This window comes from Embiotoca jacksoni, unplaced genomic scaffold (assembly GCF_022577435.1).
Source record: "Embiotoca jacksoni isolate LCO1_2020_lvr unplaced genomic scaffold, fEmbJac1.0.p SCAF_6, whole genome shotgun sequence".
NCBI classification, from domain to species: Eukaryota; Metazoa; Chordata; class Actinopteri; family Embiotocidae; genus Embiotoca; species Embiotoca jacksoni.
This window is the reverse complement of record NW_027185414.1, coordinates 17182019-17209877: the sequence shown is the minus strand read 5'-3', so window position 1 is coordinate 17209877 and position 27859 is coordinate 17182019. Positions and strand designations below refer to the sequence as shown.

The 27859-nt window shown below is 41.2% G+C and overlaps 2 protein-coding genes across 21 annotated transcripts in view; both read right to left on the bottom strand.

The window, feature by feature from the left end:
• The window catches only part of fam189a1 (family with sequence similarity 189 member A1), an 87846-nt gene extending 73706 nt beyond the window's left edge, over positions 1-14140 (bottom strand). For both annotated transcript variants that reach the window (XM_069174010.1, XM_069174011.1), the window contains exon 1: positions 13199-14140. In XM_069174010.1, coding sequence (XP_069030111.1) covers positions 13199-13447 — 249 coding nt within the window. In that variant the 5' untranslated portion in view covers positions 13448-14140. The remainder of the gene's footprint in view (positions 1-13198) is intronic.
• A 3770-nt stretch (positions 14141-17910) lies between these two features.
• tjp1a (tight junction protein 1a) overlaps positions 17911-27859 on the bottom strand; it is a 99403-nt gene continuing 89454 nt past the window's right edge. For 10 of the 19 annotated variants that reach the window (XM_069174225.1, XM_069174238.1, XM_069174229.1 and 7 more), the window contains 7 exons: positions 27547-27723; positions 27271-27377; positions 26704-26984; positions 24983-25137; positions 24671-24891; positions 22968-23111; positions 17911-19752 (listed from right to left, as the gene is read on the bottom strand). In XM_069174225.1, the coding sequence (XP_069030326.1) occupies positions 19658-19752; positions 22968-23111; positions 24671-24891; positions 24983-25137; positions 26704-26984; positions 27271-27377; positions 27547-27723 (1180 nt within the window). In that variant the 3' untranslated portion in view covers positions 17911-19657. The remainder of the gene's footprint in view (positions 19753-22967; positions 23112-24670; positions 24892-24982; positions 25138-26703; positions 26985-27270; positions 27378-27546; positions 27724-27859) is intronic. The other 9 variants (XM_069174230.1, XM_069174241.1, XM_069174242.1 and 6 more) reach the window with 3 other exon arrangements.

The window sequence follows — 27859 nt, the reverse complement described above, 5'->3', positions numbered from 1 at the left end:
GAGCAGCAGATTTTTAGGTTTCGCACTGCAGTGCTGTGGCACGGATTGAGACCTGCGCTGAAGAACTAAAGTACAAATGGTTTGCTACTGTGTTTCAATAAAGACAAAATATAACCTAAAAACAAAACTCAGCAGCTAGAAACTGTGACATAGAAAATCAGAGCAGGACTTGCTTTAAGACGTACATGTACAGAAGAGAGATGAAATAACACACGGTACTTTATGATGTTCTAGACCAAGACAAATCCTTCATTTTGTCTACTAAGCTTGTCAGAGGGGAACACCACCACCACTACCACCAAAAATGTTAAAGTGCAATCCTAGAGGTGCTCACACTCCTACAGCCACAGCTGAAACAGGGATCCTACAGAGAAGCAACCTCCAGGGACCGAAGCAGGCAGCGAGTCGGATCAAAAACAGTGTGGATTATGAGAGGGTGTGGGGGATGAGGCATGTTAACCAAGCTGAAGAGATGCCAAAAGAAACAGTGCCAGTTAGTAAGAAGGAGGGAGCTGGAATATCAACCTGCCGGGAGGAGCTGATGGCCCGAGGGCAGCTGGGCTCCTTCGTGCTGAGCAAACACCCACATTCCCCATCAGTCCCAGCAGCGAAGGATCTGTAGCAGTTCTCCCTTCTTCTTTCATTTCAGCATGAATTGCTTCCTCTCTCTTTCTTTCATATCAAATAAAAAAATTTAAAAAAAGCAAAAAGAGACAGAAAAATCTACTTGTGAATTAAGAGAAGAAACAGCAACTGCACACAATCCACTCCAGCCCCGGGACAGTTTGAAATAAATTAGCGTTTAGCACTATTCCCTGTAGCAAGAACCAGTGAGGAAGAAACTGATCCAGCCAGAGTCTGTGATGTCTTTCCAAAGCACCGCAACAAAGTCAAAAGAAAGTGAAAGATGCAAAATGTGACTGAGTCAGCAGCTGAAATGGGGATAAAGATACATTTACTTTATGTGAAAACACAAAGCAGCCATTGATGTCTGTGACAAATAAAAATAGAAACTACAACTAAGGTGTGCACTGAGAAAGAGCAGCAGATGAAGTTACAAATGATGTTTGTACTGAAGAACTTCAGCTGTGGAGAGAAAGTCGGATGCCCACCAGTCTTTTCTGGAGGCTTTTGCTCCGATTAAGCTCTCACCGAGGCTCCTCTGAAAGGCAGAGGAGTTTGACTGTCAGATCAATCAGTCCTCTACTCTGTTCTCTCCTTCCCCGTCTTCTTTTTTCTGTTCTACACACATATACACACTCTCAGGCAGACATGCGAGTACACACAAAGTCCTTGGAAAACATCCAGAGATTAACTTATTAGCCTGTCTCGCTCTCGCCACTCCCGTCTGTATTGATGAAACAACAAGAACACCAGGAAACCTCGAGGAAATGCATCATTCAGGCTATTAAGATGAAAAATGACTTTAAGATGATGCTGCTGGACTCGACTGGGAGACAATGTGACTACATTATGCGTTAAGTGACAAATCTGATCACTGCTAGACACTGAATTATCGCGTATGCGTGTGTTTCCTACTACTCCTTCTGAACTGATGGACTTACGTACACCATTAATGGCTGTTAAAGGTTTGACCTTTGACCTGGAGACTCGATCTTCCAGGCTCGTTTATCCAAACTGACTGATTTCATCCTGGTTACCCATTTCCAGCAGGAGACAGGTGTGTTTATCTTATGCTGTGGCATTTTCACTGTTCAGACGCTGCACAGGCAAAGCCTTTGGGTTTTCTGCTATTCCAACAACGTATTTAGCACAAGTTGATGATTTCTTACATAAAGTATGCCTTTCTGAAAAAGTGGCACAGGTTTGCAGGGCTCATTTTCTTCATTAATAAAGTAATCACTCCATAAAATTCCTAAAAAGTGAAAAACTTCATTTTTTTCTCAGTACCCACAGCGATGTCTGGTTTATTCAAATCCTGCCACTGAAAAGTGTCGGAGATCTTCAAACAATCACACACAGCATGCTGACTGTACACAATCTGTGTCACAAAATTACTGTGAAGCTTTCACTATTAACATTTATCAGTTGATAGCTCCTGTGATAAACCCTGGACGTGAGGTGAAGTTGGAAACAACTGACAGCTGAAAAACTTCACTGGAATCATGTTTTATTTGCAGAAACCAACTGAGCTGGTGTCCAACAAGAGCTCGTCCAGTCTGGTGCAACAGAGTAGTGAAGTACAGACGAAATTTATATATTCAAATTGGACCTAAACTTAAAACTTAAAACACGGGATAAGAAATCACCGCAACACAATCGTACAACTGATAACCACAATAAAAAAGAGAGTTTTACTACAAGCACTTTTAATTGTATCACGTATTATAAAGACGTGATGTGAGTGTCACAAATCTCATTTCACTATCACCTCCTGAAAAGTGACTTTTAGAAACAACTTTAAGATCTCAGATCATCTGATTTCTGACAATAAATTTGTTCAAATTAAAAAAAATCTTGATTGTGAATAATATGATACAGCACACTCCTGTCGTAATGGGAAAACGTTTCTCATTCGAGATTTGTGAGCGTTTTAAAATATTCCCTAATTGTTATTGCTACTGATTTTTCTTTTCACCCTTTTTTTCTTACTGAAAACAGGTGTGCTGGCAGCTTTTATTCGTGTCCTAAAGTGGACGGTCCAGTGATGATTGACTTTGTACAGATTCAGTTTAAAATTTCTTAATTGACACATTTTCAATATGCTTTAATTAGGTTTTTTATTATTGCTTTCTGAGGTCTGTGTTTTGCAAAAATTAATCACTGGGATAGATTGCAAAGTGAAGTACTGTCAGGATGATAACTCCTGGAAACAACTGCAACTATTATAATAATTCAAAGCTTTATTCACAAAATTTCTGAAAATGTATTTCCGGGTAAACTTCTATTTCACATTCAAATGACTGTGAGATGAATAGTATGATCTCTCACCTTATGAAAATTTTAAGAAGAAAAATGTAAAGCAGCCCTGAATGTCTGAATCCAGCATTAAACTGTTAAAATGGTCGTGGTGCATTTTAACGTTACTTTCTGCCGTAGTCATCAGGTTTGTGTACGCGAGTAGGCAGCACGGCGGTCGGGCTAGTTTAGTTTGGAGCGGTGAGGACAGAACCCACCTCTCCGCGGTACCGACTGGCTGCAGAAACCCAGGAAATAACCAGTCTGTAGTTTGCATGAGGAAGGTCATTTGCATATCTGCTCCCAAAGTGTTAAAAACAGAAATATTAAACAACTATACCGCAGCCTTTTACTTAAATCTGCCTTCCTTATACCCACATGGTATGAGGGCATGAATTCATTAAAGATATTTATATAAACATTCATCATTACAAGTGTCACTGTGATTTTGAATGAGGTTTTCTGCTCTTGGCCCAAGTTCCACCATGACTCCTACTTCAATGTTACACTTGTGCTGCTATGTTAAAACCTAAATGCCTCTCAGGTTGTCTTTCGGCTCTTGGTTTATCTTTCTCACTGCCTGATTAACCTCTGAAAATGTTTTTTCACAGAAAAGGCGGCTTCTTTCCGAGGGAGCAAAAGAAAAACTGAGAATAAAGATAAAAGAAGAAATATTCCAAAGCATAGAAATGTTACATCGTCTCTCTTCTTTGCCTGCTTTCTGTCACAGAAGTGTATTTGCAGCTGGTAGTCTGTTTCTGTCTTGATAAACACATACAAGCACTTTGTTCTTCAGTTGTAGATGCATCTCTGTGCTCTGCAATCAAACAGATAAAACCTTTATGTCCACTCCAGCCCTGTGTAGACAGATAAATACAGACAGACACATTCACACACCTACGACCACCCCTCCCACATGTATACACACATAAAAGCTCCATCCGACACAACACTAGTTGCTAATCATAGAACAAAGAGAGCCTCCAGTCAGCAGGCTTCTCCATTGATCAGCTATAGAGAGCAGCAGGGAGGTCGACAGCCAGCTTTGTTACACCAGGAAGAAGCCCCAGCACAGCTGCAGGTAGAGAAGTCAAACACATTCACAAAGCTGCAGCAGTCTGTCTGTCTGAGTTCTGCTACCAGACCTTCACATTGATGATGGCCTGTTGCAACACGCCACTGAAAAGCTCTTTATTATAGAAAATAGAGCTTTTGTAAACATCTTTGTTCAGGTCAAAACCAGGATGAGGAAGTCTGTCGCTGCACTGAAAACATTAACTCCCCTTTCAGCGGGAATAAAAGATGAGTCTGCTTCATAAAACCACTCTTTCCTGTAAGATTTGACATGAATATAGCTTCAGAAAAAAAGCAAGCACAGGTGTCATACAGCTGCACCACCTGTGAGTGTTTCACTCATCTTATATAGCAACAACAGAATAACAAAAGCTAACGACGACACACATTTGCCTTTGGCCGTCTTCTCTGCTCTGGTCTCGTTGCTCCGGTTTCTCTTCCTCACCCGGGAGCTCAGTTCAACGCTGTTGGCCTTTTCTATTCAACAGTCTGCAGGCAGACCTGCTGACGGCCAGGTCGAAGCCGTTTGTAAAGAAGTGCAGCATCAAGCATTCTGTCTGACACGTCCCGGGCCGCGGGTCAGACTAAAACACAGACGCATCCCAAACAAGAGCCAGCAGAGGAAAGAGAAAGGAGGATTTATGGGAGATATCTGTGATGTCTGCACAGACAAATACATCATGCATTCAAAACATTAAAACCATTTTCCCAAACACACGACCCTGTCTTTCTCCTCTCTAGTCCTCCCAGACGTGTTCACAGCACTGAGTTCAGGTCTGAAAACACCCAGGGAAACAAAAAGACCTGCAGCTTTCATCAGACATCGACCAGCTTCACTCTTCAAAGATCAAAATGATGCATAATGGAGGCTGTTTGTGTTTTATGTTCGCGCATCAAAGTGATTCTGAAAACAAAAGATCCTGTCTAAAGAGATGGAATGTGTGTGCACGCATGTGGAAGTATAGATATGTGTTTGATCATTGTGGTGTACTTAAAGATCTCCTCCAGTCATCTTTTAAAAGATAAAGATACTTGAAATGAATACTTGTTTTTCATAAAAAGTCTAAAACTTCTGCTTAAACATCCATGTCTAGTGAAAATGAGCGAAGAAAATTGTGTGGCGGTGAACTTTAAGATTATTTTTTAATGATTTCCTCTCATTCAGTAACAGTCGTGAGAATATAAATAACTTGCAGCCCACACACTGCAGCCAATAAGACAAAAACAACCCTGAACCTGCATCTTGATTCATCCCACCGATCTGTAACATGTTGAAGTCAACATGCTTGTTTCATCATCTAATCCAACACCTCTGTGTTGGTGTGAATGTGCTGCTTCAGGTACTGATGAAAACAGGATATACAGTACATGAGATATGAGACACCCTGGCTTTTACTTTTTTGTTGTAGATTTTTGAATATCATGTTGTGTATGTTGTGAGTTTGTATGGCTGCAACCTCGGCCTCCTGTAAAAGAGGTGTTACAATCTCAATGGAGCTTCCTGGTAAAATGAATACGAAATACAATCCAATGCCAAACCCACGATCACAGCAGTAAGACACTAGATCTTAAAAAGTCTTGAAAAGAAAAGTAATCTGCAACTTTTTTAATAATTGATTATGACAACAATGCTAAACATTTGATGGTTCCCACCATTATTACACCCAAGTGTTTTTTACACAGCACCTAAGCGAGTATAGCTTCACTATAAGCTTTGTTTTACCAATGTTTGGGGATCATTATTCTATGGCAGACATTGCATTTTCAAATAAATATTGTAATGATAATACAACAATGTTAAAATAACTGCCTACTGCTACCAAAGCCCTCCACAGACCCACAGAAATGCCTTAACCAGTGATAAAAAAAAATGGCCATTGCAGACCTAATTTTGTCTGTTGTCTAAAATACAAAGTAAGCAGCAAAACTATGCACTTCTCATCTTCAACTAATCTAAAAGGAGTGCACCAATTTGACTGGTCAGCATAGTATTTTACAACACTTTTCGTTTTTTTTCCCCCCTCAAAGCCTCTGCATTGACGCTCCGCTGCATCAGTGCTCTCACTGAAATTAAGGAAGGAGATTGTGTTTCTTGTTTTTGTCAGGCTGACACAAGCTTTGTTGGGGACTATGTGTTCAAAATGTTTCTTTATTTAGTCTCCTCAAAGAACACAACATGAGGCAGCCGTGGACACAATTAATGTTGTCAGATCTCCCACACAAACACAACCCCAACATTTATCTTCCTCTTTCCACTTCACAGATGACTGCTTTGTCAACCAGGCATAATACAATCTGCCAGTCTTTCAGCTAGGTTGCTTATTTGCCTGATTCGGTAAAATATAGCAAAGAGAGAAAAGAAAGAGGAGATGACGCATAACAAAGGGGACTTGAATGCTTTAACATGACACGCAGAGAGGAAACTCAGATCATCCTGTTCTTGGTGTTTAACACAGATTGTGAACACCCCAAAAATATCAGCAATACAAAAGAATCAAGTGAACGGAGGAAGGAGACGAGGGTCTGGATGCGTCTGAGCGTGTAGCGGCACAGCACATCTAGAAAGGGAATTAAATTAATTTGACAATTTGAAATATTAGAGCTATAAGTGTGTGTGTGCGCTACTGTAGCAAGGACACACTGTTCCCTTCACCATTATGGTGCTCACTGGTAGCACTGGAGTGGGGGCACGATGCACTGGAGGGTCCTCAGAGTAATGAGTAGCAGCAGGCTGAGTGCCTACTTACTTATTATGGAAAGGTCCAGAAGGAAAGTGAATTACAGCAGCTCAGCAACACCTCGGGACGGACTGAGCACTAAAACTACATGACATCATCACACCGCAGGCCTGCTTTAAACACAAGAGTGAGGTCACTGCGGAGATGTCGAGAAACCACAGACGACTCGAGTAAAAATGAAAGTAAACACAAGTCAGATGATTGATTTGGGTCCATCTTATTAGCTGATCAATAAGAGATTGAAGAGAGGGCGGACGAGCCATAAGAGGTCTGGGCTGAAAGCATGTGTGCTGTCCACAGTCTCCATTTAATCTAAACTGACAAGATGAGTCGAGCGGCTGAGGAGTCACATCCTCTACTGACAGCTGGGAATAAATGGCGGCATCAAAACAACAACATGGAGCTTTGTGGCAAGTCCCAGAATAATTTGTTTGCAACTATGGATGCAAAGATTGAGTCATATGATACTGTTGCTGCTGGATAAAGTCATGATGCTGTTACATGATGTACAATCGTGACTTAAATATCACATCACAAGAAACACTTTCTTCGGAGGAGGATCTCATCTGGTCTCCATATACAACCTGTGGTACCCTTAAAGGGTCATTTCACCAAGAAGATCATATCATTTTTGTTGTTAACGAAATTCTAATAAGTGAGGTTTAATTTGTGGGGTTCACAGCACTGAAAATTAAGAAAATGAGAGCACCAGTGCCCCCTTCCTCTTGATAATCCACAGAATATGCTGTGAAAAAATTCTCATGGTCGTCTTTCTGTGACAAAGTTTCTGGAGAGGGATTTTCTTTTCTAATCTATAGGCGACTTAAATCCCTACAAGATGGGTGTGTCAGGACATGTCAGGAAAAGTAAAACCAAAGCTATCTTCATGGGTAGATTTAACAGGAAAGTGGGAAAAAATGTTTTTGAATATGTGTGAACTCACCCTTTACTGGTTTTATATGCTGATGAATATTACATAAAGGTCTGAATGTCACATCCTCATCGATTTTGACAGTGAACTTGGTTGAAGTAGCTCTTAACGCAAATGCTTTAAAAAAAATAATGATGAAAAAATATTTAAAAAAAAAACGTATCTTTGTTGTTATTAGTTTCTCTTTAAGTGCGGCTCGAGTAACAGATTGTGTGTTAATATTTACACCTGCAACAGGTCTACGCTTCACCTCGCTCTCTGCATTAAGACCAACCAGACTCCATTTGTTTTTAAAGGAGAAAAGTACACATTTCCTAATTACAGAGGAGAAAGAAAATCCAGAGGAAAGCAAAGCTCCAGGAGTGACACCAACGGGACAGAATTTACTTTGCTGAAATAACTAGCAATTGCTGAAAGTAATAAGAGTCCAAACTCTCAAGTAAGAGTAAGTTATTCATGCACTGCATTATGTTATGAAGAGTCTGATTGGACCTGAAATTACCACCTTTAGCTTCGAAGGGCTTAACACTGACACTAATATTCACTTTGAAGGCAGAGAAAAGCTGACTGAACGTAACATTTACGCTTCTTTTCAACATCAACTTTAATGTTATGAGTCATGAGCGACACCAAAATCATTCTTAATAAACACTGTGTCAGTATTTCTGATGACAGCCACGTCCAGAGTTTCTTCATTTGCATGCAACAGACAGAAAGCCTTTCTGTCAAGAATCAGAACCATTTCCACATCAAACTGGAGACTACACTCAGGTATGTGTGTACACATGTGGGAGATGGAGTCTTAAGACCTGTTGCCAGGATACTACCAAAGCCTAAAATAACACGTCATTAATGATGATTCACACTTGCTTGGAGCAAAAAAAGCAGAAGCAACAGACCAACTAAAATGCTGTATTTTCTCTTCATCTACAACGAGAACTGCAGGTCTCTTTTCCTCATCAAGAGCATTCAGGAAAACGTAGCACACAAATAATGCCCCAATAAAAAAAATGTTACAATAAAATGGAGTCCTCTGAGGCCCATTTTACTTTTAAAGAACAAGAGTTGGTCTGTCCGCTACATCTTTTGCATTTCTCCAGCTTTCCAGTGTCAAGAAAACAAAAACATAATCAATAAAAAAACATCTGATTCTGTCTTTTGTTGCAGAATCAAAACAGAAATATCACATAAACTGGAGTGTGCAGCCATCCTAGCACTTAAATACAGCCTAGTTTTGTGCCAAACACTAACATCGCCATGTTACCTGATGTTTAGCAGAGTACTGTAATGTTCTGTCCACCAACTCTGACGTGGGCCCTCACCTTTCTTTAACACACAAAGATAGAGAGCCACAACAAGCCCCTACAAAACACTTCTGTTCCAACACACACACACACACACACACACACACACACACACACACACACACACACACACACACACACACACACACACACACACACACACACACACACACACACACACACACACACACACACACACTCGAGCAGATTAGTGTAGAATTTGCTGACGGATGGAGCTGGAAATGCAGCAGGAAGAGCTGCCTCACAACAAACACCAAGAATACCGTGTAAAGCTGTCTTTGTTACGGCTGGTCTGTAGATTGAGGATGTTGGAGTGTTACTCTTAGAGAGGCTGTACTCCTCTTCTTTCACACAACCAAGACAGCGGGGGAGGAAGAATAAGAAAGGACTAAATCCTACTCTGCAGCTGGAGAAGAAATATCAGAGTGATACAGAGAAAGAGTCTGAATTTATAAATGATACCTGCATTAAATCTCTGTGATGGATTTACATATTCACATATTTAAAGCGTCTATATTCTCAGCTGAAAAAAAAACGAGAGGCAGTTTGTGTTTGTGTGTTTGGGCGCTTGGATCATTTCCAAGCTCGGACGTAAGGTGGACGGTAATTTGTTCTGCATGTCAGCCGCTGACAGCTGCAGCGGCTCCTTTGGCTCGCTCGGCCAAGCCGCCTCATTTATTGGCCGGACCTGGCAAGGCGGCGTGACTCACAGCCGACAGGTAAACCCACATGTAAGTCTGGTCCTGCGTCGCCTGCAGCGCTCCTCGTTGCAGCCCAGCGGCATCTTTTGTCACCCAAATTACCTCAACGTGAAGGGACTGCAGCTGGCTGCTAGTCTGCTGAGCTCAAGGGGTAAAGGGGGGATGCAAGGAAGAGCAAGATATTTGTAGGATTAGTCTCATTTGGCCAAGCAATTGTGTGTCTGTGTGTGTGTGTGTGTGTGTGTGTGTGTGTGTGTGTGTGTGTGTGTGTGTGTGTGTGTGTACTCATTTACTGTATATGTGCCTGTGTGTGATATTATGTTGTCAAACATAAACAGTGAACATCAAAGCTGATAATAAAAAAAAAAAATGTATCCAGAGTGTGGAGAATCAGGATGAGGGAGACAGATGCATTGATATGCAAAACACAGAGATAGCCTACGTGTGTGTGTGTGTGTGTGTGTGTGTGTGTGTGTGTGTGTGTGTGTGTGTGTGTGTGTGTGTGTGTGTGTGTGTGTGTGTGTGCATGCCTGTGCGTGTGTGTCAGAAGAGGCGGGACAGCGAGGCTGAGCTCAGCAATGATTGCTCTGTGTAGGAAGTCAAGATTACGCCTTCTCTCGCTGCGACTGCTATAAATCCCACAACACCGGTCATCACACTGAGACGCTTAATGACGTCCCGCAGTGACTGCACAGAGACACCTACAAAGTACACAAATAGACACACACATGAGTGCATCGGTGGAGGATGTGTTGTCACCTCACTCGTTAGCTCAGTTCACCAACACGGCAGGGAAGTCAAAATTATGGCTTCAAGCTTCGGTGCTCAGCACATTAACATGCTCCAAGAAACAAGAGGCACAAAGTTATCGCTTCTCTCCTGGTGACCGGACGCTTGTCTGCAGGATATGAGAGCTTCATCCAGACGTTTGGACTCAAATAAAACCTCCACTAGGCAACACATTTATAACAGGATAACAACCTCTTTTCTAATTCTACACATTTAGCTCATCACCACCAGGACTATTGATTCACTTACACACATCAAGCCAGAGAGAAAGAATGTTTTCCTTCTCTAACATTCAGAATAAATTATCTCCACAGAGATTTACTGTAATGCTCGATAAGAAAATTATAAACACACTCGTCTTATTAGATAAAATCACAGAACGGAGCCACAAAAATCGTTCCATTCCACCAGATTGAGATTCCGTAGAATCGTCCTCTTCACTTAAACAAAGACTTCAGCTCCTCGACACTTTCCAGCAACCAAACATGCTGCATGTTCTGCTATTAAAAGCTGACATTTAAGACCAAATGTAAAACCTGGTTTAAGGTGTTGAAAAAGCATCTTTTGTCTGAAACACATTTATTGAATAAAAACATTGCGGTAATGTTTGGAAACCTTTTAGTTTGAGGTGGTTTCAGAGCGCTCAGTGTTTCTGAGTAACTTCCACAGTCTGATTGCCTGTGGCCAAATCACTTCCAACATCAGTCTCCAGATGAGAAGCTGCTCTCAAACACATTATCTGGGTTTTGGCGCCACTGTGGCCGATAGTTCCTGCTGATGAGCTATTTGTTTTCAGCACCTGACTCACATTTACTCAAGTACTGTACTAAAGTACAATGGTGAGGTACTTATACTTTACTTGAGTATTTCCTGTCAGGAGGAAATATTGTACTTTCTATTTCACTACATTTATCTGACATTTGTCTGACAGCTTTAGTTGGATTTAAGATGAATATTTGACACAACGGATAAAATAACAATCTTTTCGAGATGAAATCTGGGTTTTCCAACGTTTTTGGTTTCTGATATCTTACAAAAGTCAGGGTCACATTTTAGATTTCTATGAGTTGTCAAATAGAGATTTGTCCTCTAAACTTCCCACACGGTTTCATTTTAATAAAGTTGAAATTATACAATATCTCACCAAAAAAAAGATTAGAGTAATTATCTGACAACCGCCCAGATTTATCTGCTGTCTCTGGATATCAAACTGGAGATAAAGTAGTTTAAAGAAGCCCCTGCAGCACCTACAGCAGTAACAGGCCACTTAAACACTGATGCTTCAGTATTAATAATAAGTTAATGTCATAATAATCAGATATCAGTCAGAGGGATCACACTAGGACTTTTACTTTGATATTTGAACTACATTTTACTGCTAATATCTATCGCATTTTACTTTTTATTGAGTGTTTTTACAGTCTTGTCGTGGTACTTTTGCTCAGGTAAAGGATGTGAATATTTCTTCCACTACTGCTAACTTCTACACTTCTGCTCTCAAGCATCACTTTCTCTAAACCGTACACATCATCTTCCTCTGAAATGCCTCTTGATACAGGCAGGAATTATGTTGTATGAGTCATTTATTTAGATTTGTATCAAAGTTTACTGTGTCTATTGATGTAAAACGCACATCTACTGTCTTATAGTCTGCAGTGCAGAGTGAAGCAGTCTCTAGCTCAGTTATGTTCCAATACATTATTCTTTGAATCTTCTTTGAAGATTAAAGGCTTGTTTTGTGACAGATGATGACGTCTAGTTCATAACAAAAACAACACATAACTAACAAAATATGCACAACTGATGTTTCCCTGTGCCGGTGTGTCAGCGCTCAAACATGCAGCAGCTTTCAGAGCCCAAAGATAACGCGAGGATGCAGTACAGCAGGCTGACTGACCTGGCACATCTTCTGCACAGACAGTTTGACCAATCAGCTCGAGGCACTCATCAAGAAGGGGCATCGACCTTTGAACTCTGACCCCTGTGGATACTTACTATTGCCCTGCAACTATACACTCCCACACACATACAGGCATTGACACATGCTCTCTCTCTGTCTCTCTGGCGCACACACACACACACACACACACACACACACACACACACACACACACACACACACACACACACACACACAAATGGCCCTTGTGCCACAGACCACCCCTCACCGCTGCACTCTGCCCCACTGCCTCTATAATTAATGGACCAGCCCTGCCCCTGGTCTCTGGCAGGAAATCAAGGAAGTGTGCATTCATAAATATTTACAGAAAACACCATGAAAATTTCACATAAAGAAAAATACAACATCTCAGTGCCGATTTTCCCAAACGTACTGTACTATTAGAATATAAGAAATATCATCCTCATCCTCCACTGTGTGGTATCACTGCTTACCACACAGACTCACATCCTCACAATTGCCTGCCCTCCAAAATAAAGGCACATCAATTAATTTAGCTCTACCCTTCAGAGTAAAAGTGGACCACTGTAAAATCCCCAAATCCTTATCAAGTTATAATATTACTTAAACATTTTAAAAGATTTTTACAAACATTTTACGCCGTGAGCTTCAAAAAAATATGATCATATTGCTTTTAGTCTTTCATGATTTCAGTAGCTTACTACAAGGATATTTTTTTTTAGAAGAAGAAGAAGAAGAAGAAGAAACATTATAATTGAGCAATCCCTCCAAATACAAGATTGTGTAACTGTTGTACTCACAGAGAAACCTGCCCAGAAGGGACAGGAGTGCCGGACTCGGGGTGATGTGGTGAGAGCCAGAGCCGCGAAGCTGACGGCCAGGATGAGGCTCCCCAGGACCATCTGAGAGACTCCCAGAGCCAGCATGATCCTCGTCCGGGTCCGGTACTCCCTCAGCCGGGACAGGCTGCGGGAAAGCGATGCCGGGCTCAGGGACCCGGGGCCGCCGATGCCGCTGCTGCCGCCGCGGGGCAGCGCGTTCACCGGCATTGTCACTGAAGGGTACGACCAAGCGGGTTAGACAGATGCAGGTGTAGCAAATAAGCACAGTTACATCCAATGAGAGCAGCAGCGTCGTGTGTTCAGCCTGCAGAGAGCTGGTAAATGGTGGAACTCGAGGTCACTGTCCGATATGGATGATCTCCATCAATTAAGATGCTCGGAGTCGCTCCAACTGGAGATGCGCTGCGGCTGATGGGAGGAGAAAGGTGAGCAAAGAGCGGACTGGACCGAGGCACCAGCTGCCTACCATAACACACACAGAAAGTATGACTAATTTCAAGTCTAAATTCACAAAATAAGCCGCTGGAGTTCTCCGTGACTGCTCCAGCAAAGCGCCCATTCCTCAAAAGTCAAAACGCAAAGAGGAAAAACCCTAAAACGCATCATCCTGATGTCAACCAGCCTTGCACCATTGTCATCGCCTCTGCAGGCTCTCCAACAACTCAAAAGCGAGGTGAAGCCTGGATAGGACGCGTGTTCAAGAAACCACTCCACGGAGATTAAAACACAGAAAAACGTCTAAATCGTTGAAATCACACGGATTTTGTCCGCAACGAGCAGCGCGTCTCCTGTGAGGCACCCCGCCGTGGTTTTCACAGACGACAGCAAACCTATCAGCCAGGACAGGAGATGCACACTGCGTATTGGAGGTGTGCCACTCTGTGTCTTCATGGCGGCTTGCTGCGCGGAGTCTGTTTTACTACGACAGTGAAGGAGTGGAGGAGGGGGGAGGGGGGGAGGCTCTCCACAATGAGGCAACATGAAAAAAGCAGCCCGTCATTTGTTCCCGCTGCTGGTGATGTGGTGGTGGATGAAAACGAGGTGGGATCTGCACAAATGCACAAAGTTTCTGTGGACATGAAAACCCTACAGTGGTTTTTGCGTTTCTGTCCTGCAAACAGGATTCCGAGGATCAATTACGTAAATGTACATTTTAGCAGGAGACTATGAACCTTAGCTCAAGCAGAAACCTCAGCAGCATTGCCATTTAGTCTTGGTCAGTATTGTCTTTCATCATGTAGGCTGCGGGTAACAGTCCTGCAGAAAAATGTGACCCACCTGGGGAGGATTTTTAAACCTCGGAGAAGTTAGACTTGGTGCACATTATTAAATGATAGTGATCATTATAAATGACCTGAAAGGTGGGTTTGCCTTCTGTGGTTTTTGTGTGGCCTTGTTGTTCCCAACATTGAAGGCATGTGGCACATTCAAAAGAATCAAAGAGGTAAAAGTGTACAGTATTCTTTAAAAATAAATCAATCAAGAGAGAAATGAGGGAAAGATCGGATCTTCTTTCTTTCTCTGATCATCACTTATCTTTGTCCCAGTTCATGTGAGGAGAGGATCCAAATGCACAACACAGAAGCTGGTTTTAACAAACAGGAAATACTTTACAAAGGAGTCCAAAGCAGACGAGATACTCAAAACCAAAACATAAATCCAGGGAAACTCAGCACAGAAAGACTGACAGACTTGACTTAACAAACCAGCGACCTTTGACTGCAGACTGAGTTCTAAATATTCTACGTCCCTTAGTACACCAAGATAGTTCTCTTACATGTTAGTACATGATAGTCCTGTTACATGTTAGTACATGTTAGTACATGATAGTCCTGTTACATGTTAGCACATGATAGTCCTGTTACATGTTAGTACATGTTAGTCCTCTTACATGTTAGTACATGATAGTCCTCTTACATGTTAGTACATGTTAGTCCTCTTACATGTTAGTACATGATAGTCCTCTTACATGTTAGTACATGATAGTCCTCTTACATGTTAGTACATGTTAGTCCTCTTACATGTTAGTACATGATAGTCCTGTTACATGTTAGTACATGTTAGTCCTCTTACATGTTAGTACATGTTAGTCCTCTTACATGTTAGTACATGATAGTCCTGTTACATGTTAGTACATGTTAGTCCTCTTACATGTTAGTACATGATAGTCCTCTTACATGTTAGTCCTGTTACATGTTAGTACATGTTAGTCCTCTTACATGTTAGTACATGTTAGTCCTCTTACATGTTAGTACATGTTAGGACTCTTAAATGTTAGTGCATGTTAGGACTCTTACATGTTAGTACATGTTAGTCCTCTTACATGTTAGTCCTGTTACATGTTAGTACATGTTAGTCCTGTTACATGTTAGTACATGTTAGGACTCTTAAATGTTAGTGCATGTTAGGACTCTTACATGTTAGTACATGTTAGTCCTCTTACATGTTAGTCCAGCATGGGAGTATAAATATGCTCTGAATGATTGGAGTGGCAAGCAGGAGAATGGGTATGGAGAGAAAACAGACTGGAGACCTCTGCTGGGTGGAGGAAGTGATGCAGAGAGCAAACTGAAGTAAAATTCAGAAAGACCAAAACCCTACCAGTCTTGGGACCTCTTCGGGGTCTCGACCCTCAAACTGACAACCACTGGTACAGATCACATCCTGCAAGGCTCCCTTACTTGTGTTTTATCATATCTACTTTTCATAAATAATGACTTGGTAGTTTTCTTAGCACATTTTATGAAACATTTCAAATTTTAAAGAACTGTTGAAACTTGAAAGTCCTGCAAATTAACTGAAAAACAAACATTTGTAAAATGACTTCTTAGATATTTTATTTTTATCCTGAGACAATCAAATTAAAATCACTGCTAAAAATATCTCTGACCTTGCATAGCAGACTCATCCATGGCACACATGCGCCACCTAGCTGTCAGCTGAGATTCACGATGTAAAGCCTGAAACAATATCCAGGCCAACAGTCGAAACCCTAAAACAAAATGCATATTAATTACTGAAATCAAAAACATTCAATTTTGAATAAATGTTATATTTTAGTCATTTCTTAAAACTAAAATACCCAAAATTCCCTGTCTCCTTAAAGGTGAAGATTTGAGGTTTTCTTTTATATGTGGCAGTAAACTGAGAAGTTTGAAGAGTTGGTAGGACAAAACAATTTGGAGATTGAAGTCATATCAAAATTATGTATAGAACAAGAAGGGCAGCTGGAGAGCGCAGACCTCGGCTAAAGCCAATAATGTACTCTTTTGTGAAATGTAAATCTTCTTGACACATTACTCCAGTCTGACTGGCAATCCAACCATTTTAACCATCTCGACCACTTCACCTGCCAGACGGCCAATCAGCCTGACCAGCAGACACCAGCTTGGTCTGACTGGGTGACCAGTCCTACCAAGCTGGCCAACTATACTGACAGACCAGCTCGACCAGCCTTACACCAGACCATGACCAGCTAAAACCAGCAACCACCTTAAACTGGTTAATGTTGTGTTTTCAGCAGATTATGCTGCCTTCAGGCTTTCACTCATTCAAAAATGAAACGTTTCTAAAGAACTTTATTGTTAAGCCAACATCTAAACCAATCAGCTGTTAGATAAGGTGAGAACCAGGCATTTCCCATCATACCCTGAGGCCATGCAGTAGCTGGAGGGAAACTGTAGCGGCTGGTTCCAGTTTTGTTGTGAGGTTATTGTTGGCGATGATAAATAACATGAGCAGAACGGACAGAAACCGAGCTGGCCTGGATCACGTCAAATGAACCCATCATTCCTCTTACCTCAGACGTTAGAGAAGGAAATGACGTCACATCCGAGTTGACTGGTTCCAGCAGGCTACATGTCAGATTAGCTGCTGTTAGTATTACCAGCTGATAACAACACATTTGTTGGTATTTTGCAAATGCAAACCCTGTAGCAGCATGTCCACAGCTGAAAGTTGAACAGCACTGGGTGTACAACTACTTTAATGACATAAATGAGAAAGACATGCTTATAAACAGTATTATGAGAACTCTCACTTGTGTTGAAGCATTGATCCGCCATCTTGGATTTTGAGGATGGGATTGGTGAGGTGCCCGATTCGCGCTGTCTACACAACTCCTTTTGGACATGCTAAAAAAAACTAACAACAATGTCCGATCCTCCACGCCTTCTATTTCTTCGGTTTTAGCGGTGGCTTGCCTCCTAAATGTTGCATTGCTACCATCTTCTGGAGTTGGTGAACTCTGACCAACATGGTGTGTCAGATCAGTCCATTCATATCCCGATGACATGGACAACTCATTAACTGAGAGAAGAAATGAGGAACGCACCAATAGTAGGTACAACAGCCTATAAAACAATGTTTATGAAAAATAATTGGTGGATTTACCGTGACTGGGCTGCACGCCAAAATATAAGGCAAACTGGGATGATAGATTTTCTATAATCCTGCTGACAAATAGAAAAAGAAACACAATTGTCATCAAAAACACAACTTCTTTGCCGTAGGCAATAACATGACGTAAAATAGATAGTAGCTGTGATGAGCAGGACAGAAGAGGAAAAAAAATACATCAATTGCATTCGCTGCCTATTTTAGAAAAAGACAAAAATCCCAGTTCACTTTGTCGGTTTATAAAAAAACAAACTTCCTTACAGACACAAACCTTACTTTAAAAATGATTTTATTTATTAATACAGTGGTATACTTAAAATTGTGTTGCAGAGGAGAAAAAAAGTCAGCCACACGTGAAGAGCTAATATCCAATTAAAGCCGTGTTATATCTAAAAATAAAACAGTACTGGTGTGCCATATGTAATATATTGTCTATTAGTACAAAAATACATTTAAGGGCACACAATATAGCATCCAGTATCACAAATCAGTGAGGGGGACACTTTGAGAGCACTCCATTTTATAAGAACATGTTTTAAATGCATTTTAGCCCAAGTACGTTCCTGATCCTTCAACGGCCATAAAAAGACAGCTTTGCGACTGTAACATAATGTCAATATATTGGTAGAAAAGGTGTGATGTATTATTGTTAGGTTACAATTCCAAGGCTCGAGGGTATATCCAGAATACAAAGATAACCACGTTCACTTTCTTTCGCTTTTTAAAACATGTTTTCTCTAAGTTTTATACAAAAAAGAAAGACATACAAAAAGTTCATTTACAAACAAAAGAAACAAGGCAATACGCTAGCTTTATTTACAGCCACTTCTTTCTTTTTTTTTTCTTTTTTTTTTTAAGTAATGCATAGCAGATAAAAGAAGAGCATACCTTTGTTATCTTTTATCAACTGTTATTGTGTGCTAAACCCAAGTTCATTTATACAGTGGGTTCACAAAAATGGCAAAACAAATGACATTATACCATAATTTATCATAACTTATTTCTTTTTCTTAATGAAAAGTGAATAATCTGCAGATAAGGCATCACTTCTTATTTGTGTGTGAGTGCAAGAGTGCACCAAGAGGAAAAAGAGAGAGGAGGAGGAGAGGCAGAGAGAGGAGGAGATGTGAGGAAGAAACTGAGGAGGTTACTGGACCTGAGTAAAGAACATGCATAGATCTCCCTCAGGCTGGAAGGAGAGACGTAGTACTCGGTTAAGAAAGTCAGCTACAAGGTATTACTGTAGAAAAAAGGTAGAACAATGGAAGGATTGAAGGAACAACGTCTCTAAAAGTGTGCTGCTCGGGTTAAAATCCAGCTCGGGTTTTGCCAACTCCTTCAACAGATACTTGCAAATCTCCCCACCTGTCTCAAACCTTCAACAGAATTCCCTCCACTCCCTGCGGAACAACGTGGCGATACGAAGACACGTTCAGTCCCCTGAACTGAAAAACAACAAGGATGTCGACTGGTATTTGAATTTATGAGTAAAACTTTAGTAAATCTTCTCTAAACTACTATATATACTGTATGCATATATAGCATAAATATACTGACACAGATTTCTGAAGCATGTATGTTGCCTCAAAAACCATCCATCCATTTATATTTATGTAAAAATTACATTAAACATTGCCTTATATATAGTGTCAATCCTCAGTGACATGGGGCATGCATTAAAGGTTTCATTTCACATCAAAACTTCAAATTGTGGAAGAGTTTCAAGAACATCTTGTAACGATCATCACCAGTGTCTTCATCCATGGGTGCAGTACACAGCACTGACTGGCTTCTCTTCATACTCCGTCATGTGCCGTGTTTGGATGTGTGGAGTGCATCTTGTCAGTGTATGTACAGCATGTAGTGTGTGTGTGTGTGTGTGTGCGTGTGTGTGTGTGTGTGTGCGTGTGTGTGTGTGTGTGTGCGCGTGTGTGCGTGTGTGTGCGCGTGTGTGTGTCCATCTTCATTTGTATCCCCCATGGTTCCACGTTCAGTAACATCACACCTGCTGCTCCGTCCTTAAAAGTGGTCAATGAGCACCGACACACAGTTGGCTCCCACCAGATAGTTGGGGTCTCCGGGGAGAGACTTGTTCTGCCAGCTTTTTGGGTCACCTGAGGGCAGACAGATGGAGAGGATGGTGAGCGAGCTGCTACTTATGTAAAAGCCCACCTCTAATGCCTTTATTAAGCAAACTTCTCTTTATACCACAAAGTCCTGGTCTCATTTTAAAACTGCACTTATGCAGAACTTGATATAAAGAGCTTGCGAGCCATGTTAAGTGTATGTTTGTGACTTTAATCCAAGTGCAGCAGCAGTAGCAAAAGCTATTTCATACTTTCATTGAATGTCCTCAGCCTCTTGTTGGCTGCATATTAACCCTCAGTCACTGTGAGCTTTGAGTGTAATTGTAATTATAAATATTCAGGTCTGTTAAGAGGAAAGTTCAGCAATGAATCAGAGGAAGCAGAGGTCCACGCTACAGTGCAGTCTACGACAGGACATGTGCCAGTAGTGTATGGTGACAGTATGGTATGAATTTCCACAAAAAAGTCCTCGCTGCTGTCAGAGTCCAACTCTGTCCTCGCTGCTGTCAGAGCCCAACTCTGACCCGTCTGACTCGCTGCCAGATGTTAAACTGTTAAACTTTGTTTCCTATTATCTCAAACCCAAAACTACAACACTCATTTCAACAAACCTGTTGGGTTTGTACTCACAGAACCCTCACAGAACTCTCACAGAACCCTCACAGAACCTTCACCCGCCAACCTTTAGAGTCTTTCCTTTAGTTTTGACATGTTCTTTCCCAACTGTTAGAGAGCAACTGCAGACTAGACACCAATAAAGAACATTTTGCGAGTCATGCTTGATATTCATAATAAACTGAATAAAGTTTTACCCAAAAGAAGTCTGTGTGCCAAAATGCAGACTTTTAAAACTTCAAATAAAAAACTGTATCTGAGTTCTGAGTGTGCAGCTTTCCCCTCTTTACTTTGACACTGAGCCTGTGAGCCAGCAGCTCACAACAACTGCAGGACATTTCCATCCGTATCTTCATGTATAGAAAGCCCCTTGTGAGGGTGTCAAATATAAAGGGAAAATCAAAGCTGATTTTACATTTTCAAGTTTTTAGAAAGAGTTTAGAGAGAAATAAAAAAATATTTTCGGCCATTTTTTGCAACAAAAACTTGTATCACATATCACTATATCCAGGACATGACGACAATTTAAAGTTACCTTGTGGAGGTTTTTAAACCCGTCTGATCAACAGCTGAAATCTGAGAACTTGGGAGAATTTTTGCTTAAAACATGATTGAAACAATCTAATGAATAAAAAAGTTGCAGATACATTTTCTGTCAACTAATTGCTTAATGAACTACTTGTTTCTGCTCTTGTGCATCTTCAAGACTTGACAAACATGTTAAAACATGTATATCACATTACCTGTGTGTCAAACAAAGCAGGGACCTCACTTATTAAAACGTTACATTCCAACAACTCTACGGTTTACCTTTAAACAATTCATATCACGGGTGCTGAAGCTCTGAAACCCTATAAGATGAAATACTGCATGATTTCATGGTAGTGTCTGAATTTAAGTAGTTTCATGGCATTTTGAAATCACATTCTGTTCCTCATGAACAGAGATCACTTCTGTTACAGAGCTAAATTGTATCACACTGGTTCTGAGCTGAAGTATTTAAGTTAGCACAGCGAGATCACTGTGAGGAAGAGAGTAACACAGCGGAGATAACAGAGAGGCAGTGAGACGAGAGACTTGTACAGGAGTAAAAAAATAGAAGCAGGGAAAGAAAGCGAGCAGAAAACCACAGAAGGGGGCAGGAGGAGGCCGGAGAGTGGCCTTACTTTACAATAAGAGGATTACGACGCAGCCCCATAATCCTCCCACAATTCAGCGGGACAACAGAGTGAGCCGACATCTCATTCAGCCCTTCAAATCTCATCCTTAAAATGAGGCTAATTAACAGCTAATCCAGACCACTGCCAAAATTACCACTGTTTTGGAAGACAGTAATAAGAAAAAGGGAAAAGAGAGATGAGTTACTTTCTTCACTTTTGTTCTGCTCTTTTTCTTTCAACTTCTATTCAAGCCTCGGGTCTTTCTCAGATTTAAAATAATGACTTTGCTCAATTACATTATAGATGTAATAAAGATCTGCTTGAAGTAGTTTATCTTGGTTTTGATTTCCATTAACATGTTTTGTGCTGGAGTCTCTCTTTATTTCATTTGTGTCTGAAATGCACTGGTGATCAATTTCACTGCTAAATGTGAATGTGGATTTCTGCTTTGTGGTTTTACTTGGACTTTCATAGTGGTATATTTAATGGGTGGTTACCTGCTTTAGATCTTATCTGCTGTACCTGATATGTACCTGAGTTTTCAGGTCTTATCAGGCCAGATGTGGTGAGCAAATGATTGAGTGTAATCATCTAAACAACAATTTGCTGATGGAGGAGTTACAGTTAATTTAAGAGATGTGGTTGAAGGCACTTCCTCCTCCTGCAGCAAATCTGAGCTGTGAGTGGTTCATCTATTTGAATCTTTTTTTCCTTTCCTGTCTTTTTTGCTGATGCAGTTTCTCAACTGGACAAACTGAGGTAAGTCTAAAAAAATAATCACATGAAACCTGAAAGCTACCTTCAAGTAAGAACACAAAAAGGGGCTAAATTTAGAGAGCCACATGATAACAAAATGTCATTGTGTAACTTTTGAATTGTATAAAGGATAATGACGGGCATGATTGGTGATGACAGTGTCCCAGTTTCTGGGACATCTAGAAAAGCTGTTTGTTCTTCAGGTCAGGATTTGGGTGGCTATGTGAGAAAAATCATTCTGCACAGAGAAGCATGCACAATCATTCTTCCTGATGAAATTAAAATATTGCACGGCCAAGCATCCGCTGCATGCATGTTACAATAAAATGAGAGAAACTTGTTAAGATGACCCAGGGAAACCAAGAGAGAAATACTGCAGTTTTAGCAAGTTGAAGTAAGAAACCTAACGTAAAGAAAACCAGTGATACAGCAAATGAGCGTTTGTGTGGGTGAGTTAGCCAGAATAAATGATGAAAATGAATCAACACAAAGTAATAAGTGAAAAAAAAAAAAGATTTTCCCCCCCGAGATTGATTCTCCGTCAGTGTCGAAGTGACAACATTATTGAATTGAAAATGTTTAGGGTTGACTTTTGATAAAGAAGAGAATCAAAACTGGGGGTAAAAACTGATTAAACAGTGACCCAAAACCCTCAATTTGTCACACAGCCAGCCCAAACGACCCCCGAAGAACAGAGAGAGCACAGCATACCCGACGAGGAGTCGGAGGATTTTAGAGCAAAAGACCAACCATCAGGGGTCACTGACGCACAGTGAGGTAAACGAAGCTCCACAGGCTTCAAAAACTTGAGGCCATGAGGTCCACACATCACCAGAGGGCTGAGCAGAGTCTCTCCTGTGGACACAAACACAAAGCAAGATTATACAATCAGGGTGATTACAATCATGTACAAGTTTCAAATGTAATGGGTGTTCAAATGTGGTCTTGTGAAGTTGTGTTGAAAGAAGTAAGAGGAACTCGCTCTGATCCTAGGTGAGCTCATCCAGGCCTGACATGCTATCAGTCACTCTAGCTGGCTGCACACCGAGAAACCTTCAGTCACTCGGACAGGTATCTGGCCAAAAATTAACAAGAGTCAAATAACGTGTTCTAATGTCAGAGATGCCTAAATATAAAAATGGAGGGTTTTTATCTACCTCAGCGGGCTCACAAACAGAGGCCACATGTGGGAAACGCTTACTGACGCTGATGAGATTCACTTCCGTGAAAACGCAGCAAAAGTATGTTTCTTCAAGCAAAAACGTGTTGGTGTCAAAATCAAAATCTTTTACCATACGGAAAGGCTTTTTTTTTTTAACACCAGACAATCACCTATGCTTATCGTCATTATATTTTAAGATTGAACACTGATGACTGCTAGTTGATAATATGGGAGATCTCACTGTCACAAGACAGAACAAAAGCAATGTAAACTGACAACACAGTGCAGGATCAGCTGAACTTAACAAATGCAGTCTTTAATATAAAACTGGAGGTGTATCTCGCCTACATGACAGCCGTGCCTCGGTGTTGTCAACATAATCTCTAGTGTTGAATATCAGCAGGAGATATTTAATATTTCAGATGGTGAACACAGTATGTGTCTTTTAAAAAACCTGTCTGCCCCCACAGAAAACATAATGAAGCTTTTAACAGGAGAAAAAAACTTGTCTCATCAGATATCTTTTTTTTCCTTTTCAATAATTAAACTAAACTATATCAAGTTCCTCGCACTGATTAACATCATGTTCATTATGCTTTTAAAGATGAGTTAGACGTCCACATCCCAAAAAGCAGCAGTTTATAGGATCAGACTGAGTGATGGCTGGTAAAGCGCTCTATCAGCTGTATGAAAGTACAGACATACAAAACATTGGCAGGAGGGAGACCATTGCCAATAACTAAAGCTGCAATGACAATTTCTTTTTGGCTACTGGCAGCACAAAGTTGTAAACGCTGCGATGCCATATTATCACCTTTCCAGGTGATGTGATCAAGTTGGTAGCAAATCATTTTTTACACACCCAACAATTACAAAGCGACATCATCATTATTAATTTGCAGCCAGCTGGTGAGGTCCAACATTCACTCTCTCTTTTAACCCGTTTTTTGTCTCCACCAACTCCTGAAGGAAATATGGGGCGCTTTTGCTGCCAAGTTCTCCGCTATGTTCACCAGTCAGAGAAAACAAAGACTAATCGAAAGAGTCAGGAGAATGAAACATTACAATTGTGAATAGGATTGTCAATCAGTACAATCCTTACCTAGGATCAAGAATATCTCCCCGAGGGAAACATTTAAACTTTAAAACAGAAAATGGCAGACCATTAAAACCAACTTTATAAACTTGCAAAAAATTTGGATGCAAATGAAGAACCAGGGGGTTGTTCATCGCTCCATCTTTGATTAGTTACCTTTCTCCTTGTCGAGTGGTGGCAGGATGCTGTTGTCTCGACAGACCTTGAAGTAGATCTCCTGTTCCACTCCGTCGGGGATGGCACCCTGGGGGATAATTATGCTGACACCGGTCTCAATGGAGCTCAGAACGCCACCGTTACAGTTGAAGATACCACGAGCTGTTGCAACCACTGTGTGGCCCTCATCTTCATCCTCATCATCATCCAGGGCACTGGGGCTGGGAGACAGATACCTTCTACTGTCACACTCTCATATTCAACATGTTTAACAGAACACTTGTGGTTTCCTCTCTGCTCAGACTGAGTTACCTCACAGGGATGGCCTTGGGCACAGCGTTAACGTTGTTGTGTTGGTATTTGGAGCGGTTGTCCATAGTGCGCGTGAACGTGTCCAGGCCGCTGTCGTGGTCTGTGTTCTGGGGCTGTGGGAGGATCTGAGGCTTCACTGGACTGGAGCTCTGGCCCTGTCCCAAACAAAAGAGGGTTCAATGTTACCTGTGGTATTTTACCCACTCACTCATTTTGTCTTTTCACTTCTGTTGACACCGGAAATGGGACCGTGTCACAATGTGCAGACTGAGAGCTTGTGATTAACTTGCGTTTGCTTTTCACCAAAGAGCTCACCAGTTTTTCTTATTTAACAATGTGAGGGAGCGCCAGAGCTTCAAGAAAATCGGTGTATTTACTACATACATGACAAAAGCTGTCTAAATGTGAGTGTTTTAAAATAATGTCAATTCATATAAAACAGTCAAAAAGAAGAGCAACGGCCCTTTTGGCCAGATTTACTACTGCAGTCAGTCCAGCTTTCTATGACATAGGCTTACTGTATGAAAATACAAGTATTTCAAATTATACCAGCAATAATATAGATCATAAATTATATAGTTGGACCAAACGTGCCTTGAAATTCACATTTATAAATCAGTTTTAGACCAACAAAGCAGGTTTGGTGATTTGTGGCAACTGCAAATACCGTTAATCACAACCTTTTTCACCAGAGAACCATCCAGCTAACATACTGCTGCAACACACAGTTAGCGAGGTGAGCTAGTCTCAACTTAGTTAACAATGAAGGTAAAAATGTGCCAAAGATCCCATTTTTTAACTGCATGCGCTCACGTGGACGTGTTTGAATATGAACATGTGTTCTCGGCTTTGAGAAATTCTTCATCGATTGTGTGAACTGGTCAGAACTGACACTACTGAGATGAGTTCAACACAGCCAATAATAATGACTGGAGTTTAAAAGATAACACTGTAAATGGAATAAATGAAAAGGGCTGCATAAATAAATATCATGACCATTGAAAACTCTTAATACTGAATGGTTGGAGATTGTGGATTACTTTCAGTAACCGGACAGAATAACCTCACACCTATGATGGATGTGTTTGATTGCAGCTCTGAGTGAATATGGAAGGTAAAGATAAAGAGCTCAGGTTATTTATGTAACCATCGGAAACTACCAAAATAAATAGCTGAAACAGCTTCCCAGTGAGAACCAAACAACTTCAATCTCAGAAGTATTTGCATAAATCCGAACATCCAAATCAACTAAAGGTCAGAGGAAAGAGAAGACTAGGAAATAATTTTAGCCAGTGAAGCTGCTGCTCATGAAAGTGAAAGACGGCTGCAGTGGAAAGAAAACAGGACTGGAGGGGAAAGGTGAGCCAACACTCACAAAATAAGAAGTTGTGGAGAAGTCACAGGTAAGTGAAGGTGTGACAAACACATGGAGGGTGAAAAGCGTTTGTTACAGATCGGCAGAGAGGCAGCATGAAGAGAAACACATTGCTGTTCACTATGGTTGTGATTGAAAACTATTAGTAAATTCTTCTTTCTCCCAGTTTTTAGATCAAAAATAATTCATTCATTTCATTTGAACTTTTTCTTTGTTTTAAACTAGATTGCCTTGTTTATGTCTTTGACTGAAAATCAAAGGGTTACAGATGCATCAACAGCGCCATCGATTTACTTGATTTTAAGTCCACATGTAATTAAACACAATTAGATATTTGATTCACTACCTCGGGGAAAAATCCGTTTACCTTCGGAGCACTCTCAGGCTTGTCGTTGGGCAGCAGGTTGTGGTTGAATTTCGGGCTGTCGAACATGCGTGCAAAAGGCCTGGCAGAGTTGGTGTAGGGCTTGGGCACGTAGCGGTTGTAGCTGGATGTTGGTGGAGCCCCAGTGCTAGTGACTGTCTTTGGAGGCTGCTCACTCGTCCCATTAACTGGAGACTTCTCAGGGAAACTCTTGTGAGGCAGGAAGTTGGTCTGGACAGTGTCCTCTCTGGCAGGAGGCTTGGCTGTGGAAGAGCCGTGCACGTCAGCCGAAAAGCTCTGAAGTGTTTGTCGATGGCTTGTAGTGTGCATGTGTGCTTTTAATTGTAAGACATTTTGTACATTTGGGAATACGTAGTCAGCAGTAATTATCAGTAGACCAAGTACAGTGTGATACAGTACACACACACACACACTCACACACACACACACACACACACACAAACACGTGCATTTTCACTTCACTACAATCTCGTGTAAGATTAAATCCTGACGACTGTCTTTCCTTAAGATAAAAACAGTGAATTGTACCTTCAGTTGAGGGTTTGGGCAGTGTGGCTGGTGGCAGAGACGGTGTCACTTGGGGAACTGGTTCATATTTCTTCTCCACTGGACTTGGTTTCTCCACTGACTCCGTCCTATATCACAAGAACAAAACCATAAATCTGAGATTCACAGTACAAATGACTGACGCATAAATAAAGAGAGAAAAAAAAATACACTCAATCTATACGAGAGGACACACTAAAGCTGTTTCATACAAATATATCCAACATGCGTGGGAGTATCACCGGGACTGAGCTTTACCTGGCGTAGCTGTGGGGTGTTTGTGCTTGTGGCTGAGGTTTGTTGGGGCCGGTCTGAAGTCTGTCAAAGTAAGACAGCTGTTTCCTGTAGTAGTCTTCATCCTCGTCAGGGTTGTAATGGTTGGAGCGCACAATGTCATCAGCGACCGTGGACTGAGGCTTCTGCGGCTCCGGGGCTCTGGGTTGGTGAAAGAGTAAAGAAGGTCAAATGCAGGGCAGAGGTGACAGCAAAGAGTTTACAATGACAAATGGATACAACTATACAGTGTAATAAAAATGAAAGTGCGAGAAAACACAGTGACGGCAGCGTAACT